Here is a 22,403-nt window from a genome sequence, read left to right as displayed (position 1 = left end):
AGGAGGATATTATAAAGAAGAGTTCACATTAGCACTCCTTCCTCAAGCAATCTGCTTCAACAAATCTCACTGGCCAGAACTCTGATATACAATAGGGTACAGATGTGACCACCCCTAACATTGTATGTATTTAGAGCTGGTTTTCTAAATCTCTTCCGCAGCTGCAAGTCATGTGGAGAACACCGAACAGGCAGCAGTAAATGCAAACAGCCGGGCTCTCTATGAAGAAATCATACCTAAAGCACTATCCTTCAGTGCCTCATGTACTGGATTCTTCTAATGTACCAGTTTTCAAAGGAATATTTTAGCAATTAACACCATTTTAAAACATTTCAAATATCAGTGTAAAGCAGCAGTATTTCTGCTCATTTAAGAGAGGTGACAAAAACTTACCATATTATTGGCCCAAGCAATTAAGTGTCCTCTCCATTTTATGTTTCTTATGTTTCCCTCCCCTTCATGTAAAACTGAAGGCTTCCATCTATTCATCCAGCCTCTCTCATATAGCAGCAGCTGTGAACAAGTGCAACAAGAAAGATTTCTGACACAGTACCGTATGCAAACAAAGGGGTTTTTTGCTTCCTTATCTCTTACTCTGCTTGGATTCGAAGCTAGGGAGAAATACACAGCTATCACAAAACAAAAGCAAACACAATCAAACACTTTCATATAGTATATTTACACTGAGAATTTTACATACTAAAAAAATCAAGTTACTTTCATAATTATATTAATTAGCAGCCTTCCTATCAAGTTTTTTTTTTCAAATAATAGTAAATATATTTTTTCCATTTGAAAGATAAAGCACTTAAGGCATTTGAGAACCTAACAGTACTTGTGACAAGAGCTAGGAAAGCTAATAAAGAAACCAGGCTGTCTTACACCTATCCACTGATCTCTTGATAGGCTTTCTTCTTTCCAAAAAGCAGGAGAGAGTAAAAAACCTCTCTTATGCCTGGGCTAGTCAAAATTATTGAAGACCTCCAAGTCTGAAGCCTTTTGCTTGGCCCCATATGGAAGTACGCTGCCTTCAGTAGGGCTCTAGAGATACTGCATGATTGCACACATGCAACTGCACTCACAACAAGCACTGCTGATTGTAAGACTTGTGTAATGGGGGATCCCAGGCTCTGCAAACATGGAAGGATTTTACAATATCTAAAAAGCACAGACTATTTTTTGAAATATCTTGCACAGCAAAGAAAAACACCACTACATGCAGACAGTCTGTATGACAGTCCAACTTCTTTAGCGTTCCTGCGTGGTTTGAGGAAGTTATTTAATAGGATTATAAGACAGAATCACTTCAAGCGATGCAAAGCATAGTGCTTGGAGGGGAACAGGAGTAAGGTACCAGTCCTGCCAACTGTTGCCTGAGTACACACATATGGACACATACACAACCTGAACCCTAGCTCATAAAATGCAGAAGAACCATTAAGAAGTGTAAAATTACAAACTGAAACGACCTAATTTGAGTGACTATGTTGCTACTGTTCCTCCACCTTTATTTGCATAAATAATGATAAGACACTAATTGTTTAAAATAACATCTTTTAATAAATAAGGGACTTTTGATGATAATTACACTGACTGCTTATCTCTCCCACAGCCACAAGATGGCATCAGAAGACAAAGATTTTCTCCAAAAGTTTGATGTAGTCACTATCCAGGATTGCCTCGAACTTTTGCATGGAGCACACAGCAGACATCAGAGCACACCTGGCCACTTTAACCCCACCTGAAATGACCCCGTGTCTTTCCCACAGCTCATGTGAAGGACTCTTAGACAGTCACAGGGATTTTCCCACCCGTGAAAAGGCTACGCAACAAAACAAAACCCAAACTAATCAGCTCCACTCAGAAGCTGAGGACATTACTTAAAACCGAGTACCCTGCTGATTCCGACTTTAAAATTACTTTTTTCCAGTTCACAAACTTCTAAGGGAAAGCCACACAGATTCTTCTTTCAATACAATCCAGTAGAGACAGCAGCAAATACATAGCGTTTTCACCTGGACTTTCTGCACAAGGCTGTGAAAACGATGTGGATGAAGTGAAGTAAAACTGTCTGATACAAGTGACATTAACAGATCTTTGTTCTGCTTATGACTTGTGTGTGATTTAAGTTTATTTAGGCTACAAAATCCAGCTGGAATGACACTTGCAATGACATTTACCTGCTATTTTGTTACTGTTTTTGGCTTGTGAACATCATGCTTTTTTCATGCCTCTCTACCTGCGTATGAAACTGAAAGAAAATAATTGACCTGAGAAAGTGGTGAGGAGAAAAGTAAAACAAAATCCTGCTTCAGCGTATGCTCAACTTTACACGTGCTTAATTAAATTCTCAAACCAAGAACTATAGAAGACACCAGGCTGATCTTGCCTGTAAAAGATGGAAAGTGAATCTGAATCACTGCAGCAACCCAAATTTCCCAATTCACATCACAAAGTGCAATAGAAGCTAAAGGATGCTCAACATTATAGCTTCAAGACAAAACTATTTTAATCTCCAAACACACTTTACTACTTTATCTGCAGTGGAATTATCTCAATTTTACTGATATATAATGTGATTTATTTATTATTTCCTACAGCGACACCTGGAAACTGAAATACTGAACACACAACTTTGCTACTTGCTTTGGAACTACTATCCACTGAATGCAGCTCTCTCAAAATAAGCAGACTAATTTATTTCTCGGTCTTCCTTTCTGTCTTTATAATGAAATATTTATTGCACCAGAAAGCCACTTAAAACTTCAATAGCAGCTAGACACATAACAAAAATCCACCATTCCTGGAGGGGTTCCTTCTATCACCTCCCACTCTTTTTGGTAGGTGAAAATATTTTAGGACTTTATTTCCCATAAATCCCCTATTCCGGCAGTCAGCATTCCCAGTACTTATATTTCAACAGCAGCCACAAAATCACTTCCTTGCATTCTGTGCAATAGAGTTTATACTTTCCTCATTTTGATTTGCTCTGGTAAATCTTTCAAGTTCTTTGTTACAATACAGTAGTGCTTAGAATGCACTTTCAGCACCTCTCGCATGCACCACAGTAATAATTATCATAATAATACAGCTAAAACAAAATAAAATTAACTTTGACTGCAAGGGTCCTCACCCACATTCCTTCATAGTACATTGAAATTTTCCTGTATCTCTCTACTAATTTTTCTGTGGGTCTTAACTGCTAATGCTTGTCTACTGATTACTGAGAAAAAAGACACATGGAAATGTGTGAGACAAGGACGGTGCAGGTCTTGGTTCTTTTTGGTTTTAAGAACAAGTTAAAATAATTAATTCTCTTGGATTAGTGACTACATCTCTCTGTATCTTTCACTACCAGGAGATTAAACTCCTTTGAGAGCTCCAAACTCTATTTGTACTGTGCATCCACTAAACAGAATAGACTAGTGCTTGAATTTAATGGAGCCTATCGTGCAACTAGCATTAACACTAATTGCATGTAATCCCAGCTTTTAAACTATGCAGAGGAATTCTCAGTCCTCTGAATAAAGAGGCCAATGACTGCAGTTTTGGCCGTATCAATACAGTGAAATAATTAAATTTAACTTAATCCCACTACCAAGTAGGAAACTGCTGACATCAAAGATGTCTATTCTCACACAGTAAAAAGGTTCAAAGTACAAGTCTTTTGCTGTAGCACTGTGCACAGCATCACGTGTGAAGAACATCTCTCTTCTACTCCACACAATTGTTTGTTTCAACACAGTGCCTTCTCTGTAAAGAGCTATAGGACTTCTGCTGAAACAAAAGGCTGAGACTTCAATTTGTAACTGAAGAGCCACCCTTCCTTTTCCTACAGCAGCCCTGCTGGATTAGTTTTCACATTCAATGAAATAAATACCAGGAAAAATATTGTCCTTGTCCTGTTCTTTGTTTGCCCGAGTTTGACGACGTGCCTACCTGTGGCATTTGTTCTGGGTTTTGGCACCTGCTTCACCAGCTCTCTCCTCAGCCAGGCAAGATCACAAAAACCTAAAATGCTACTGCTACGGATGCAACTGATCACTATAGATATTTATTGTTTTAAGCATAAAAACATTTACAGGCACAGCCGAGATTAACAGATATCTGGGAGTAACACGGAACAGCACGCTGCATGAAGACTTACTGTTTAATCGTGCATCCCTAGGAAAATATATAGCAACAATAAAAAATTATCACTTCTGTGTGGAGCAGCAACGGGCTGGATGAGTTCAAACAAGGCAGAGAATATTGTAAGCCTCAAGCTTTCAGCTGAAGATAGGTTCTCAAAATATCATCACCAATCACTGTTGTACAAGGGGCTTGGGTGTGGGTGGAGGGATGACAGGAGGTGCAGCACTGCGAGTCTGGGGAAACCGAACACGAAGGCAGAGGCAGACACGGCTCTGGGAAGTGATGGCAATGGTGAGATGCAACACAGGAGCTTCTGCTGCACAGTTCATGGGCAGAGAAGCTAGAAATTTTGAAGAGTTCACTACAAAAAAGTGCCATAGGACTTCTAATAGGCTATACTCTTAATAACTCAGCCACTAGATTCCAGCTGTTGCCTATTCACAAATAGCTACAGACCGTAACACCTTTGGAAGCAAGTCCTGCAGCCTTGCAGGCAGAGCCACAAGCTGTGTGGCTCCCACATCTCACATATTTAGATCCTCTTTGCTTGCCACCTCAGGCAACAACAACAGTCTTCTACGCAGACTTTTGCAAAATACACAACTATAGACTACCTGCACACAGGACTACATGCAATCTCTTATCACTTTCCACAAACAAAATCAGTCCATTATAGCACAAGATGAATGTTTCTCTTCTTCTTCATTGTGAAAACCCAGCCTCAGTCAAGCACAACAAAATAAGCTGCTTATTAAGTAAATCAGACTTCATAGCACTACATCTCCAAGTCTCATCTGTTGCATAATACACGAAACATCCAGGCACCATACATCACAGCACGCAAATGTCAGACCTGTACTATTGTGGCTTGCTTGCTTGCTGCTACAGTTTGCTTCCTGTTTATGGTAAATTATCCAATGCATGGACAGAAATTGCCATAGTATTTACTCCTTCTTCACTTAAACCGGACCTTTGAGTATTTACTGACTGACATTTTATAGCTTACAAAGCAATCTGCCTTTCTTGTCTGGTACTCTTCTACCCAACATAATGCCAAACAGCTGACTATCTGCTTTCTAAAAATGGACTGTGCTGCAAACAGCATCCTGACAATTTAATAATTTGTCAAAGTAGTCCAACCAGTTATTATGAAGTACATATCATAGGGTTCAGAGGTAAAGGTCATCTACTTACTTGCAAAGCAAAGTGCTTCTGCTGACACTAAAAAGCAGACAATTAAAAGAAAAAAAAATCTGAGACATTCCCTGGCAGACTTGACTTTAACATACAAATTCAACTATCCGTAAGAGCAGTTGCCATTCCACAAGAATGCTGTTTCTCTTCCTGTTTGTGCATTGTTTGCAATTGCTATTCTTCTTCTGTGTACAGCACTGCTTTACCTGGAGTGGAAAAGGAATTTAGATCATCTTGTTTTGCCTCTCAGACAGGAGACAATGTGGGTCCAGCCCAGGCTTCTAACACTGAAATTTTATTTTTGATTTTTTTTTTTTTTAATGAGAAATTTGCCCCAGGCAACACCAAGTTCTCTCTGCTTTTATAACAGACAAAGCAGAGTCTAATGTTCAACCATGGGCATCTATATGCTCAGATGCTAATTCTGAGAGGACAAATTGGACTTCAGTATGTTGACATAAGTATCTGCATTTGAAAACCAGTTCTTATAATGTATTTTCCCCAGCAACAGAAACACAGACTGCATTAAAGATATGCTTTTAAATATTTCCACCGTATTTATTTCACATACACGTATGATACAGATACAGATAGATATGCAGATGTAACTACTTGCAGTCACCAGGTAAATTTTCAGTTTTATCTTGGTTCCCTAGCTCTGAAAATCCAGCTGAAATTTTTTCAGATTGGATACTCAAATCAACAGTTACTATGAAAAATGAATGCCCTATGAATGCATCCTTTGAGATGCTGAATGTCCTCCTCCCATACTGGTTTCAGTATTCGTTTGCTGAATTGTGCTCAGTCCCCAACCACTATACTGAGTAGGACTCATCCCCCCAAAACTTTAATAGCACAAATTCAGCAGAGTGACATAATCATTCCAGAGAATTCATTCTTCTACAAACTTTACTAAAAAATCTGTCTTGCCTAGTTATTGATCTTAATTAACATCAAATAGGGAGCATATTCAATGCCTTTGCCAAGAAGGAAACCTCCAATTCTACTGCTCTCTGAAGTTATCTTCACTCAAGAGGCAGTCACCAATACCTTCACTTTGGAACTGCAATATCCTTCAGTCTTCTCTCTTTGGTGGTTCTGCCTCTATAACCCTCTGGATAAAATGGATACTCCAACTCTGCAATAATATTCATTTAGATGATGTGTTGGGAAATACCAGCATTCTAATAGTTAAATGAAGAACACCTTGTTTTCAGCTTTACCACCCTCATTTTGTTGGCTTTTACCCTGTTATTTTTTAAGATTAGACCCTTTTTTAAAAGGTAGAAGGTTACGGCCTTCAATAGCACAGTATTTGTCTTTTCCCTTGCTTTGAAGCTCTACTGTCTGCTCTGGACAGGAATGCCCTGTTATTTACAATACACAGTATTATTATTTCAGGGTTACCATCATCTGCCAAGGCACCACAATGGTGCTGAAGTTAATTGCAGAGGTAACAGGGAGGGGAGAAAAAGCAGTGCTTCTTTTGAGTATAGTACCTATTGCTTCTCACTGAGTTTCCATCAACATTTCCGTAATACCTGCCTTTTTTCTAGGCACAGATAATGCTCATTCATTAAGAAAACAGAGGGAAAATGCTTTTCCAGTCCAAAATAGAAGGCAATGGTACTATTACAAGCTTAATGGAAGTTCTTTACTTTTAAAAACAAGGTTTCAATAAGCCAACAATTTAAATTGTTTAATTAGTTCATAATGCAGTCTAGGAAAAATGTTCTTAAAGGACTCTAGCATATGCCTAGTTAAACATATGCCAGGTAGAGTTAAACTTTCAACAATCTGTAATGATTTAAGCAGTTACCCCAGGGTAACCGTCCTCAAGTCAGCTTTAGGTCAGGCTGCACTTCTAAGCCACAGCAAATCTCAGCACCACCCAACGTCTCACACCGCTCCCAACCATCCACCTGCCTTTGGAATTGAGCAGCTGTAACACATGGCCCCAAAACACATCGCTTTGCTCCTCTCCCTCCATCTTTTACTTTATTTATTTTAAAAAAAAAAAAGAAAAAAAAAAGACATTGTAGCTTGCCTTGAACTTGGCAAAATGCTCTGCAGTGGGTCTTTGAACTGGAGAGCCTATTGTATATACATTTCATATTATTATGATGAGCTCTATTTTTCTCAAAAAAAAAAAAATTAAGGAGGTGGTAACTTACAATTACAGCTCCCCACCCCGTTCACAGAAGTACTACAATTAAGGATCCTACTAAGGCAGATGCTTGTCTATAAAATTAATAAATTTAAGCAGATCTTTAAGTACTTTATTGATTTAAGACCAAACAGCATTAAAGTTAGTGGGTGGGAGCAGTTCTTGATTTCTGAGTGAAGATGTGATTTGGCTTCTCTGCTTTATTTTGCTGTAAACCACAGTCAGCATGAAATTCAAGTAAGAAATCAAGAACATCCTTCTCATATTCTGTGACAATGTTCATAATGCAACTAGAGGGGTTTGAGTACATGACCAAATTCCTTTCTGGCTCGCTCCTTTTATCTGCTTTAAAAGCTTTAGCAAACGATTAAAAACAAAAGAAAATTAAAAAGCTAATATATGTAAAGTCACCATCTCCCAAAGTAAGATAAAACAACGATAGACCCCCCAGCGTTTGGGCACAGAGTTCACATCCCTCACACTTCACATTTTTGTGAATGCAGCTCAGGCAAGGAGCATAGCATGAGAGCCTTAAGCAAAGCTTTTCTCTTAAGATTGATATAAGTGAGGATAGCCTTATTTCTACAGCAGCATCACAACCTCGAATAGCTGTCTTCATGCAGCTCCATCCTCACCGCCTCTGTGCAGGTGGGGCAGGACAGGCAGCGTGCCTCACACTGCTGCCAGCTATCAGGCAGCTGAAATCTCTGTGTCCACACAAAAGCTTGTAAAGCAGAGAGACCTCCGGAGCTGAGCATCTCCTGCCTGAAGGAGTTGGCACAACTGCACAACTTACAGGCATCAGGCCTCAGCCCGAGGGGACGTGCTGCAGGCTCCCTGCTCCTGACTCTCGTGGACCAAATTCCCACTGCCTGCTGCCCCCCCACGCAGCTCGTTGGCTTCAGACTTAAGGTATAAAGAGCAGAGATGTTTTTCAAGGCTTTTTCAGAAAAAAAAAAAAAAGTATCTTTGATAAATAGGTAGGCAAAATTTAATTTCCTGAATCTTTACAGAGCATTTTGTTGTCACCATTATACAAGTAAATACACTCCTTTTGAAGGAAGGGAGAAAAGAGGAGTGGTTTCTACCACACGGCTAAAAGGTTTTATTTGTTGGTTTTATGTATCAGTAAAACCAAATTACAGGTGTCAAGGGACATTTATTTCAATGCTAAATACCTTATGTTAAGATGTCAATTAAAGTTTTCCTGAAGAGGAAAGTTCCTCAGCAAAAAATGAATGCATTAAAAACGAGTATACCATTCCCCAGAGGACAGAATATAAAACAACCTGTCAAGTAATCAAAGATAACCAAAGAGAATATGTTAACTCCCTGATGCTTTTTTCTGTTCAGCATCAGGTGAATGCAAGCTCTTTTACCACCTGACAGAGCCCTGTTCTATTAATTCCCTGCCTCCTTCTTTCCATACCACTTCTATCAGCACTAAAAAGCTTCACAAACTGGTGGCTGACAAAGACATACACTGACTATGCATTCTTTTAAGGGCAACACCAGCTCCAACCAGCCTACAAAAGCTGCCAAACATGCACACTATTGACAAAACAAAAACCACAGCTATTCTTGGAAACATACCAAACTGTTTATGAAAATTTAGTTGTACGGAGCATAAGTGTTTAACATTCAGTTTAATGTATCTACAGGTGAGGATTGTTTACCTTTAATTAGAGAAGGCAACAGGAAAATTCCATGAATTCAAGAAACTGGTCCAAATCAAACTTCTCATATTTTAACTGAAAATATGCCATGTGACACATCATACTTATAGAACCTGGAAACATCTGTACTCTGAAAAATCAGAATCACATCCTACACCAATAAAACATCATAATGTGCATATAAAATAGCAAACTCCTCAAAATAAAGACTTTGATTACACAGATATGAGTATATAAAAAAAAAAAAAATGGGAGCTCTTCTCTATTCAGAACTCTCCTGAATTACTACAAAAGACCAATGTATACAACATATATTATAAAAGATCAGTATTAAGGTCTAACTTCTGCTCCCACTTCAACAAATTAAAATTAATATAAGTGAGTGTAGAAAGGCTACCGTAGGAAATAAAAATGATTTTTTTTTTTTTTATTTCCAGGATGGAAGTCCAAAAGTATTTTTATTCTGAATCTCTAGTTGTTGCAACATGTTTTTAACATAGTTAGTGCATTACTTTTTTCCTGGAATCTCAATTAAGAGTGTGGTACAACACAGTGCATAAAGAGAAGGAAAAAGATGAATTATTTGTTCTAGGTGTTAAAAAATCACAAATACAAGCCTTCTGAGCTGTTTTTAAAAGCTGTTTAAAGACAGATCTTTACACTGGGACTGCTTACCTTTTTTCCTCCTGTTACAAATTGCTTGAAGTGAGATCTTACAAAATGAGGATGAACAGCAACAATCTGAGTATAAACAGGAGAAAAAACATGATTATGACTCAAATAAGAGTTTAAAAGGTGCATTCTATCATTATTTTTTTAAACTAGATAGCTCTTTGCCAAATATCAAACATTACAGCTGAGTTCTGCCTCTGAAGTAGAGACCAGTTCTTTCAGACATCTCAGTCTGTTTCTTAGTCCCACTCATTTTTCTTAGAACAAAAAGAAAATTCTCCGTGTTGTAGGGCACGTGACATACAAGATGCTGAGGGACACATTAGGCAGAACAACCACTTTTTTCCACATCAGGCAGCAGAACGAGGTCCATGCCAAGAGATAAAGCTGTAAGAGCAGTAGGACAGTAGGAGCCAAGTGAGTTGCATCCAACGTGTGTGAAAACTTTATGAGCTTGTTCTTTTTCTCCCCTCCAAGAGTCGATGCAAACATAGAAGAAACCAAGCAGCAAAATACAGTAACTTGCACATACCACCTTTTCTCCCACAAGAAATGCTTCTTGCTAAGAAAGTTAGATCTTCCCATACGTCTAATAGAGGCATTTTTCAACAGCCAGCCAGCCACACTTATCTCTACCAGAGTAAAACTGAATTCTTCCCTCCACAGAGAGTACATCAGCATTGCCACCCATTGCTCTATCCTGGGATAGGCTAACGGATATGAATTGGTTGCAAAATATTGACCTCACAGTTAGCAGAACCCTCAGAATTTATATCACACATCTACAAAGAGAGAAATATGTTGAGACAGGTAACAGCTGAAACAGGACAATTTCTCTTTCACTTTGCCTTTTGTATTTGAAAAACTCAATAAGACTTCTTACAAAACCTGGATCAGCTTTCTTCCTGCCTAACCAGATCAAAAGCTTTTATATTGAGATAGATAACTATTTTCTAGTGACTTGAATAACATTACAAGGAAGCAGTATTCCTCTCTCATTTAGATTCAATGTGACCTTTCTGTTATTAAAGACAACAACAACACAATTACTAAAGATTAAAGCAAGCACTTACTTTAATAGGACAGTCAAACGTTTCATGAAACTCTTCCGCTGAATACAATCCAAACACCTGCACCTAATTTGAAAAGAAAAAAAAAAAAACATACCCAATAACCACTTGACAATTAAAGGTGAATGTAAAACACTAACAAGCAGAAGATTAGTGTGAATGCCAACAGCTACAGCATTTTCCTGAAGTAAAAAGTCATATTTAACTATTCAGTTAATTGAGACATCTTTGACTTCTATTTTGCCTTATCTCTAAATATTTTCAGCAGTGCAGAAGTACTTATTTGAAGCTAACTTTTTTTTTTTTTTTCCTCCCTAAACAGAAACACAGAAACAAGTTCCTTTTGCTTTAGGCTGATCAAATCTGTTTAACAGATTCTGATCTAGGTAAGGTATGAGCAACATAATAACATTCAGGGGAAGATAAATTAAAAACTCTTCCTTTCTGAGAAGGAACTGGAAGATTTTTTTCCCCTCCAAGCAATACAGGCTTTACATAAGAAAAAAGAAATTTGTGACAATAAAGCAAAACCAGCCTGAAAACCAAGTCCCGTATGTTTCTTGGCATCCTCTGCTCCTCCCAGGTGCATTCAGTGCTACTTTGTTTTATTCCATGACCACTGGGAATGTCTCTCTCTGAAGACTGCTCCCTTCTCATCTATGTTGATGTCTTAGTACATTTAACAGTCAGTACTGGAGCTGTAACCATGGGCCATCAGAATATCTATCAGAATTAATTCATCTCAAGAAAATGCTCAACACGAATAAAAAAAAAAGTATCTTTCTACTGTCAAGAGAATTAACGGATTTTTAAATGTTTTCTTCTCTTTATTTACAGAATTGGTATGGAGGTATAAAGTGTAAAAAAAAAGTTAGACTTCTTAGATGCTATGACCCCAGAGTAGGGTTTCCTCGAGCTTTTTGCAGGCGCAACCCTCTTTTGGTCTAGAGTCTTGTCACACAACACCCCATTCCCTTCCCTGATTCTCACATGAAATGATGACAGCTGATTTCCTCCAGAGCTTAGGAGTAAAGTAGGGCTGAAGACTGATGGCTAGGAATTAGTAATTGATATACTAATGATTATTCCCACAAGGAATAATAAATGGTTTGCTTTTACATGATGATTTTAAGAGGTTTGCACCCACTGCCAGAAGCTGCAGCTGCTGGTGGGAGAAGGGAGGGAAAAGAGCATCCCGGGAAGCGAGTCCATGGAAAACTGTATCTAGCAGCAAAATCTATTTTAGAAAGCTCTTGGACAGGCTTAGTCATTCATCCTTAGTTTCTTGGAGAGGTAATCCCTTCAGTAATTCTGCTCTACATGTTCAGCTAGTTGGACTAACTATGTGTTGGACTAAAAGATTTAAATCCTCTTTTAACTCTATTGTGTTCTCTCTCCAGCCCCACCACGACTACTTGAGTTGCAAGGCGTGGGGGAACAGCTACAAAAAAAAAAAAAAAAAGGCAAAAATATAAATCAAAAATCATTACAGAAAGATCTGCAGAACAAAGCCACTAAGTCCCAGTAATGGGCCACAGAAATAAAGCTTAATGGCTCTAGAAAAGATCAATTCAGCTATCAGAGGATGAGAACCCAGACGACCAAGGAGACAGAATTAAAAATTAGAGCCCAGGTAAACTACAAGAGGAACTAAGCCATGGGAGAGGAAATGAGCCATCCTCAGATTGTCTTGAAATTTGGTGGTGATGGTAAGCTAAAACCACCCCACAACACCTCATCTCCCTTTCAAGCTTGTCTCCTGGATACATTTCCGAAGCAGCATTATCAGCTCTGTCCATTACTCATTAGTGAATATACAGTCTCTAACAACATGCTTTACAAATACTGCAGCATGCGCTGTGTGGGGCTGAGCTACTGCTCCAAAGGATTGGAAAATCAATATTTGGAGACAGTGAGATGCATCGCAAAGCTGTGATTATGTAAGCCAACCAAAGGGTTATGTTTGAGTTGGGCCTGGCTGTGAGCCTGGAAAACCTTCGGGCTGATGTCTAGAGGATTTTGTTTTCTGTGTTTTTGTTTTCATCAGTTGGCACAGTGTACCCAATGCAACAGACTAAACAAAATAAGGTACAGAGGAAAGAGAAAATACAAGGAAAGGAAGGGGGAAGAAAACTAATAAAAATGGTTAACACACAAGTCTAGAAATTCCAGGAAAGCAACGTTCTCAAAAACATCTCTCCAATTAAAAACAATTAAACTGAGTTAACATTGGCAATGGTGCCTTCAACATTTTCCTAATGCTGAAGCGAACGCGGCAATAAGATGTTTCTTTAAGAGTTTGAAAACAAAATGAAGCCAGTTAACTAAAGAGGAAAAAACAACTCAGCATAAAATACATGTTATCATGTTTACTCTAGGGACACCATATAACAGTTTATTACTTCTTAATGTCTTTTATTCTTCAGAGAGAAAGTGATTCTTTTGATATTACAAAGCTATATTGGATTTATCTATTTCTACTTTCTATCCCCACGCAGCTCATGATGTTTTTAGGTAGCTGGAAAAAGGAATTCATGATGAGAGCCTGCTGTATTTTGCCAGCCCTCTCCAATTTTAAATATCCAGGATTCACCACTCCTGCAGATCCAGACTTAGCTGTTTCTTTGCTTCCACATGGTGGAAGAAGCAGCCATCCTTTTGGTGGTTAAAACACAAGAACATGCACATAATCTGAGCCACATTTTTTGGAAAATGTGGAATTTAATACTTCATAAATCTTAATGTAAGGTTACTGTAGTAAACATAACACTGAAACATGTAAACACATGGGGTTTCAATATTCTTTATGCTTCTTTGTATAAGAGATTCAAAGTCAATAAAGATACAAATTATATTAACATTCTGAAATGACATAGGAGAACTTCTGCAAAGCCAAGAGTCAGACCAAGGTTTTTCAAGATAGTATACAAGCAAATATCTACCCTAAAAAAAATGCCACAGCTCTGAAACTGCAAGTGTGCTTCCCCTTCTATTTATTCCAGTCCCAGCATTTTCCTCTTATACCTTTATATTTTAACACCTGGCCAGTAGCTATCACCAAATGGCAGTGGGGGTTTTGACTTCTGTTGCTTTCCATGGAGATGATGATCAGCTGCAGAGTCAATTGGCAAGGAACATATTCATTAAAAAAAAAAAAAAAAAAAAAAAAAAAAACTTTATGGAAAACCTGTAAGTGTCTCCAGAAAGCAATTGGGAGTGTGGTGTTGATATTGTATCTGGATGCTGCCTGACAAGAAAATGATTAGAGAATTGCACTGTACTGCTATGCCAACTTCAGTCAACATCGTTAGTCTAGATGTAATTTGAGTGTGAAAAGAAAGAAAAAAGCAGTAAAATAAAATGCAGAATACAGCAGAACAGATACAAGAGGCTTCAAGCCTTCCTTTGAGAGGTAAATGGTTTCCATCTCCCTCATGCTGGATTCACTCTGATATGGGAAAATGCACTCCCTGCCTCCTGCAAGAAGCTTTTACAGTGGCCTGTGGCACACATCTTCAGTAATTTGTAGAAAAGACATCTATCAACCTAGTTAGCTCAAAATGCACAGCTGTTACCATATCCTTCTTGTTTGTTTGAAACAGATTTAACAAAATTAACTCGTTTCTTTTCCTCCCCCTTCTCTCCCTCCCTCCAAGCAGTTCACTATTTCTGCTTATCTATCTGAGTTAATGATAATCGTGCAACCACTTGAACAAGCATTTAACTTCTTACAATAGAAACACACTCACTGAGGTATGGAAAGCGGGATACATGAAGTGTGAAGTTACACTTTTCCTATGACCAAGAACATTGAAGTTCTACATTATCTAGCCAGGAATTTCTGCCTTTTTATTATACAACAGCACAACATACAAGTATGTTCTTTCACCCACTCCTTGGGTGGATTCTTTCATAAAGACACACCTTTCTGAGTAAAGTCAAATGTTTAACTTCTAAAACACACAGATCTTTTAAGTCTTTAGTGTACAGCATGGTGAGGTTGCAATGCCCCTGGACTTCATGAACACAAGTGTGGTTCATATTGCACTTGTGTTACTCCAACCCTGTGTCAAAAGCATTATCTGAATTAGCTTTAGTTTAACAAACAACATTTAGGTTGTCTTGTAGAGCGTACAGTGTCACCTACTGGGTCCACAATACCTATTTCACTAAATGAAGGCAGATTCATCATTTAAATAAATGGAGTTTTGTCCTTTTCAAATACAGCCACATCAGAATAGGGATAATGAATTTCTGAATATTTCTGCAATCAAATACATAATTTAACATTAATGTATTATATTAAATAAAAAGCGTGGCTTGTAGCCTTACTGCAACATATATATTTCAAGTAAGTAATTAACAATCATATCTAAGGAGTCCTTACAGCAAGTGCTCATTCCCCTGCACCATTCAAAACACCACAACCACCAATACAAGCTCAATGTTTTTTATTACTGTGCACAATTACCGACCCTTCCCATATCTCGCTAAGACAATTAGGATTCTGTTGCTGTGTTTCTCACAGGCTGTAAAATTCTACAACCCACTCTGATAGGCACTAGTATCCCAATTACTGTGTCAAGATATTGACATCAAGAGATCACTGAGAAACAAAAGGCTTGGATACATACAGCGGCTCTCTGCCTGTTGCCGAAAAAAACACCTATTTGGAAGGGAAAAAATCAAAGTGCATACAGTCTAAAGAATGTTGTTTCCACATTTTGCCTATTGCAAGATTCAATTTTAGTTTTCATGTATACAACTTATGCTGAATAGGATAAATCCATTAGGATCACCAACAATCCTCCTCCCCCCCAGATCTACTCTGTAAGAAATGTTCTACTCAGGAAGTCAGGTGGAAATTGAGAAATTATTTAAATGATTTTTAATGCACTGCATTTGTATATGAACATCACATTCAAAACAAAAGCTTAAAAACACCCTGTGCATTAGAATTTTATCATTGCAAACCAACATTAGAAAAGACTGCCATCGACTTAAAAACAAAAAAGACATTCTTATAAGTGGAAAATCAATCACCAAAACCACTAAATGTCACAGCTCAACATTCCAGAGAAGCACTGATAATTGTTAGTTATACACTGCACAAATGATGTATGTCCTCAGTCAAGGAAGTAGGTGCCAGTTTTTTAGGAAACTGTACATATATTGATTTTACATTTATTTAATGTGGCTGTTGTAAGACACTTTATTCTTCTGATAAACTGTGATTGCTTATCAAAAGATTCTATAATTCAAGAGAAACATTCATAACGTGTGTGAAAATGAAAACCACCAGCCCACAGAAATCATGCCCACAAAATCCAATTTTGTGGATTTATAGCAGAAAGGCATTAAACTACTGTCTTGCAGGAACAGCAGACTAGTCACTGAAGTATAACTGGCACAGCAGTAATGATAAAGGTGACGTGTCCTCCTGCCACAGCTGTTAATCAGCTTAATACCAGTTACATTATTGACATTCTTGTAATTACTTTTCCTACAGCACATTTGTGCAAAATATATTTGACTTTAATTTTGAGTATTCAAAGGTGAGCCCAGTTCTCAAAATGGATGGTCAAAGTGGTGCTAAATGCAGGAATTAACCCCACAAGTATCACAATTATGACAGGTTTAACATTGAGGACTGCCTTTTTCCTTGTTAGATACACAAATGGGTTAGTTGTACCTTGCCATCTTCTGAGCAAACACCCATGTATTCTCCACTTTCATCCAGACTGATCTGATTTATCTTCACCGGGCTCTAGAGAAAGAAAAGTAAAGAAAAAGAAAAAAGACTTTTAAAGTTACATTTAAAGTTGCAGCAGCAACCATATGCTTTAATGACCTCTACGCTTTCTGAGATTTATGTATGAAAGGTTGAACGATGCTAAGTTGCACAAAACCAAAAAACACAGAACAGGTCTTTTTCCAATAATGCCAAAACACAACCTTCTTTCCAGCCTTTTGCCTGACCCAGAAACCTGACATTTTTTGCAGTTACCTGCCTCAGAGGCCTAGAGCCCTCACAAAGGGCCAGGCTCCCAGGACTGGAGCATCTGAGCCTGTGCACCACAGCTATTCATTAAGAACCTCTCCTGCTATCAAAACTCAGCATAAAACATGCTGACAACACAGGCATCAAAGCAACTGAAAATTCTTCGGGTTTGGTCTGATGGCTGTACTAGTAATTATTTCTTCCTGCAAATCCCTTCTCTGGCTTTCATTTTTGCCACTAATAGTGTTTTCAGAAGCTAGTATTAGAAGGTATTGAAGTGCAACATAGTTGTACTCAGAGAAATATTGAGAAAAGCCTCAAGACTGCACCTATTTAATAAATTTTAATTTTTCCTATCCATTTAAGATATTCTTTTACCTCTATCCTGCAGGGTTAGACAGCTTGTTACTGTTTACTTTAGCTTAAACATCTGTTCTTAAGTACTGAGGACTAACATTACCCTCTCATGTATAAAAAACCTTTCAATTATATTAAATATCAAGAACTTTCTTATGTACTATGAACCTGATCTCACCCTCCATAATATATCATCGTTTCAAGCATCATTGAAGGATCCTTACCCAAGTCAGTCTCTCTTAGATATTTAAGAATAAAATTTCAAACTCTTACAAAGTTTTGAACAGATGGCACCACGACACAGATCACTTCTGCGATTCTGCACATCTTAAAAGAGAAATTCATCATAGGTTTGTATGAAAAGAAAGGGTCACTGAAGAGTGCTAGAGTCATGGGGTCACATTAGATGTTACAGATGTGTGCCTAAAATACCACAAGTCCTTATAATTGCTATGGCAGGTGGAATTACACCACCATTAAAAGTTTTATGAAAACATGCTGTTCAGATGAACAGCTTACAGGGGATAAAACTGAGGTCTTCTCAGAGTCATTTTGGCTTTTTGCCTTTTCTTTCACACAAACACAAAATGTAACTCAGGGAAATGAAGTTTTCCTCACCTCCACCTATGAAAAAAAAAAAAAACAACAAAAAAAACACTAGCATTTGCCTAAATTATGTTTTAATTCTCTAAAATCTTCTTTCTAATCAAGGTTGAACAACTGCATGCTGCATTGAAGCTGGGAAAAGGACGCTGCCAGCCCTTTTGCTCTCCTGTTTCCTTGCACACAGAAGGCATCGCTCTTGGTCATCAGGGAGTGCTGCATGGAAATACCGCGGCTGCTGCCTACCACAACACGGGCTTTCCACCCTGTGTTGCCTGCCAAAAAGTGCACTGCCAAGGAAGCCATCAACCCAACTTCCCTTGATTTATGTGCTTTAGCTGTATTTTCATCTGCTGCAGGGTGGATATACTGACTCGCTGCATTTCAGAGCCAGAAGTGAGCATGGCCCTGGTCGTGCAGACAGCTGGTGCTCGTTCCTCCTGCCACATCTGGGGGCGTCTGCTGAGGGGCACAGCTCATGTCCATTGGCCTGCTGGTGTGGTCAGTGGCCTCACGAAAGCTCTGATTCTCGGATGCTACACCCACACTTGGCTAATATCTTGAAAATGCCTTTCTAAATTTCTGGTTTGCTCAGAAAGGTGCAATAGAAGATTTCTGTCTGTGCTGGGGGGGAGCAGGGGGGCAGACAGCCACCCACAAAAAAAACCCAGCATGTCTCCAGTGTTCCCGCTACCATAAGAAACACCTCTGTCCCCCTGGAAAGGAGGAGTGCAGACTGTTCAACTGAACTCATCATGTGTCATGATTTTTCTTCTCAGTGGTATCTAATTTGCCATTGCAACAACTTCCTCACAGAGGTTCTCGTCTGTTACTACTCTGCAACTGGAAAGGCAAAAACTCCACCCTGAAATAGCACTACCCAGACAAAGGCTCATACGCTAAGTTCCTGTGTTCAGTCAGCCCCACACTTCTCATCTCTCCAGCACCTAAAACCTGCCGGTCAGTGCTTGCAGGACAGCAAGAGCAGATCTAGCAGCATTCCTTCAATGGGCAAGAAAGCCCAAGACAAAAAGAAACAAGAGACAGGCCAGAAGAGCCAACAGCTCAGCCTGTAGGTCCACACTGTTCCCACTGTGCTGGTAAATGGCCTGGATAAAGTTTGATGCTCAAAAAAGTGCAGTAAGCAGGCAAGGAAGGATGTGTTAACTGTCTTGGTAAAAAAAAGGTAAAGCTGAAGAGCAGGACGATGGACTTGATCCATCACACTGCTGTTTGGAGGCTGCACAGCACACTTTGGAGATTAAATGTGTGATTGTGCTCAGGTAACCAAACAGCGCCTAGCAAGGCAAAACTTCGCCACGTACATTATTTCACATTATGTGTGTTTTTCACATTCAAAATTGCATGCGATACTTCAGCAATGTTTGTTAAGTAGAAATTTGTTAGGAAGAAATTAAGTATATGTGGTATTTCATGACACTGTATATAACTGACAACTTGTTTCAGGCCTTCTGAACGCCAAATACTTCTATCATTTATTTTTAACTTTTTTCACTTTCTTCCCAGCATTTTTTCCCTATTGCCTGTACCGTATGCAGAGGACACTCAGGGAAGACAAGTTCATCTAAAAGCAGAGCTACTCACTTACACAGACTTCCAGCTGATTTCCAGCACAAGACTAGATGATGTACATGAAGTAAAGCAATGATGGAGTAATTTTTTTTCCATAGCTCAAGCTGAACTGGCAGTGTTGGTTACCAGCCTGTTTGCTGACTTTACCCATCAGAACTTGCCATGCAACTCAGAAAGTGACAATAGACCACAAACTCAGTAACATTCAGGTCTGAATATTTAATGCATTTTACAGTAAAATTCTAGCAAGGTGAAGAATTCCAGTGCCAGGAACTTCTAGTTTGGCATTGAGTAACAATTGAGGCTATAATTTCCAGAATTACGTTCCACAGTAAAGCCATTTAAGATATGTACATAAAGCTATTCAGAAAATTAAAAATACGAGACCACCAATAAAATTAGTGTGCTACCTAAATCCAAGGTGTTTCTCCTAGAATCATCTATTCAGATTAGTTATTTTTATAAATACACAGTTGCGTGCCAGCCAGCAAAGTTACTTACCATTTCAAAATTAGTCATACTTATATCCTATCAACAGCTTGTGGATAATTTTGAGATTTCAGAAAAGAGAAGCACAGACAATTTTGTGGCTTCCCCTCCATTTCCTTTTTCTAATATAGATATTTTATTTATATATTAAATATACATATATGATATTAAATATATATATATAATGTGCGTATATATATAAAAATTGTTTTCTTAAAAAAAACACAAAAAAAGCAAACTTATTCTAACTGTCCCATTGAAGAGTTTAATTTGTTTCTCAAAAGGAATAGGTTTGGTTTTTAAAGCATAAGCACCCCTCCTGCAGCATCTGCCTGCGCAGGTTGACAAAATAAGTAGAATCGCTGAAGGTCAGAGGACACGTAGCCACTAACCCACTGCCATCTGGAAGACTGGAAGATTTGATACAGTCTGAACTAGGAAACACTCTGGAGTTTGGTCAGTTAGCTATTTTAAACCTTTTTTTTTTTTTTTTTTTTTTTTTTGGGGGGGGGAGGTAAAGGGGGAGGAAAACCCTCCAATTTTATAGGCATATTTAAAAAAAAAAAATGATTACAGCAGTAAGGTCAAAGTGTTAATCCAAAACTGAAGAAAATCCTACTCATGTATTACTCAATAATAAATATGAACGAATCTCAAATCCTAGGCCATAAATACCTGGGCACCTGTGTATAAAATTCCAAGTTGCTAGTTATTTAATTAGCACTACTTTGGGTAATATTTTTTTAACCTAATCAGAACCACTAGCTTTAGGCCAACCAAAGGAAAGAAAAAAGGAAAAAAAAAAAAAAAAAAAGGCAAAAAAAAAAGGCAAACCAAAAAACCAAAACAACTTCTTTTTAGTCACAAGGATACTTACAGGACTGAATAAGTAGTAGTAACACACACAGTCTCTATAAATCGACATGATTCAAGTCTGGCCATACGGAGGATCCTGCTAGTTAGGAACAGAGATACACTGAGCTGATTAACCTGAGAACAGCTTCTGGATTTCACAAAGTGTGGAAGTTCTGGCAAAGGAGGAAGAAATGTCTTCAGCTGAATTTCCATTAGCTGCAGTTTTCTTTCTGATCGAGACATGTTTGGAATCCTCGACAACATAAGTAAGTTTGACTGTTCAAAATCAATATTGTCAAGCTGACACTACAGAACAAAAAAATGTTACCTTAATGGAAGAAAGAAAAGTTTAGGGAGAAGGAAAAAGAGCTAGTTGGGATCTTGCTCAAACAGATCTAAATACAGGCTTTTGGAAAACTCTAAATTTTAAGGGAAGGAAAATCGAGCATCTACCAACAAATGTACCTCATGCAACAATCAATTACCTAATGTAAAAATGCTTGAAATAAACACACTTAGTATGGATTATGTCAGCTCTTCAATTAGGACTAAATTCACGGCTACTCAGAAAGCTTCTTTTAATTGTGTTCTTTGTGGCAACTCCTTCTCCCCTGACATTCATCATCAACCCACCTTATACTATCAGTCCCCCAACGGTGAACCTGAGAAATCAATCTGCTAATGTATAATTTGTAAAGCTCCTCTGACTAACAAATGGATAATTGATTCTTTCACAAATGCTGCATCCCAATGGATATGAACTGGATGAACAAGAAACATAAGACTGGATTTCACTCCAATTCTGTGAGAAATGCAATATTTACAAGCCAGGAATCTAAACGTTTTAATAGTTGCCTGTGACTTCATGCCTTTTAGCCATGGTTAGCAGGCAAGCAACAAACACATTAAGAGTGTGAAAAGCAAAGCGGTGTTCGATCATACTTGCTGCAAAGCTCATTCTACTTCAAGAGGTTCCCAACGCTAATACAAGCCATTTATGCAGCATTTTTCATCCACTCTTTAAGAAGTATTTTCAAGAACTTTCCCTAAATTAACCCAAAGATTCTTAATTATCTGCCTACGCACATGCATGCATATATACTTATACGAGGAGAAAATCATCCCTAAGTCTTTTTTACTGCGTTATGTTGTTATCTACCTAATCATTCTGTAGTTGCTCTTCATGCTACAGGAAAACTGTATAAACTAGAGTTTAAACTGTAATAAAAAATGAAACAAATCTGCCTCCTAAAAGTTCCCGTTTTACACTTATTTATGTGTTTCCATCTGCACAACATTCACAGAAACACGTAAAACTCCAGTGTTCAGCAATATAACCTTACTTTTTAAAAAGTTAATCCACAGGAATATGAACTACTATGTTTTTGTTTGTATTGTTTCCACCATGAAAATGGTGGAAATACTTCTTTCCAGTGGAAGTGATCACTTCTGCCATGCAGGCCCGGTGTCAAATGCTGATTTGTAAACAAACTGCCTTAGCTATTGTCATATTTAAGCAAAGATGCTCTATATATATAAGCCCTGCACAAGCAGGATAAGGAACTTACCCTAAATAAAGCCTCAACTCTTCA

The 22,403-nt window shown here is 38.2% G+C and overlaps 1 protein-coding gene across 3 annotated transcripts in view; it reads right to left on the bottom strand.

Moving 5' to 3' along the window:
* The window catches only part of VPS41 (VPS41 subunit of HOPS complex), a 106,177-nt gene that overhangs the window by 50,155 nt on the left and 33,619 nt on the right, over positions 1-22,403 (bottom strand). For all 3 annotated transcript variants that reach the window (XM_035317590.1, XM_035317592.1, XM_035317591.1), the window contains 4 exons: positions 16,606-16,680; positions 10,917-10,979; positions 9,847-9,912; positions 394-513 (listed from right to left, as the gene is read on the bottom strand). In XM_035317590.1, coding sequence (XP_035173481.1) covers positions 394-513; positions 9,847-9,912; positions 10,917-10,979; positions 16,606-16,680 — 324 coding nt within the window. The remainder of the gene's footprint in view (positions 1-393; positions 514-9,846; positions 9,913-10,916; positions 10,980-16,605; positions 16,681-22,403) is intronic.

Source organism: Oxyura jamaicensis, chromosome 2, assembly GCF_011077185.1.
Source record: "Oxyura jamaicensis isolate SHBP4307 breed ruddy duck chromosome 2, BPBGC_Ojam_1.0, whole genome shotgun sequence".
In the NCBI taxonomy this organism is placed as follows: domain Eukaryota; kingdom Metazoa; phylum Chordata; class Aves; order Anseriformes; family Anatidae; genus Oxyura; species Oxyura jamaicensis.
Note: the sequence above shows the minus strand (reverse complement) of the source record. Positions and strands in the feature narration are given on the sequence as shown.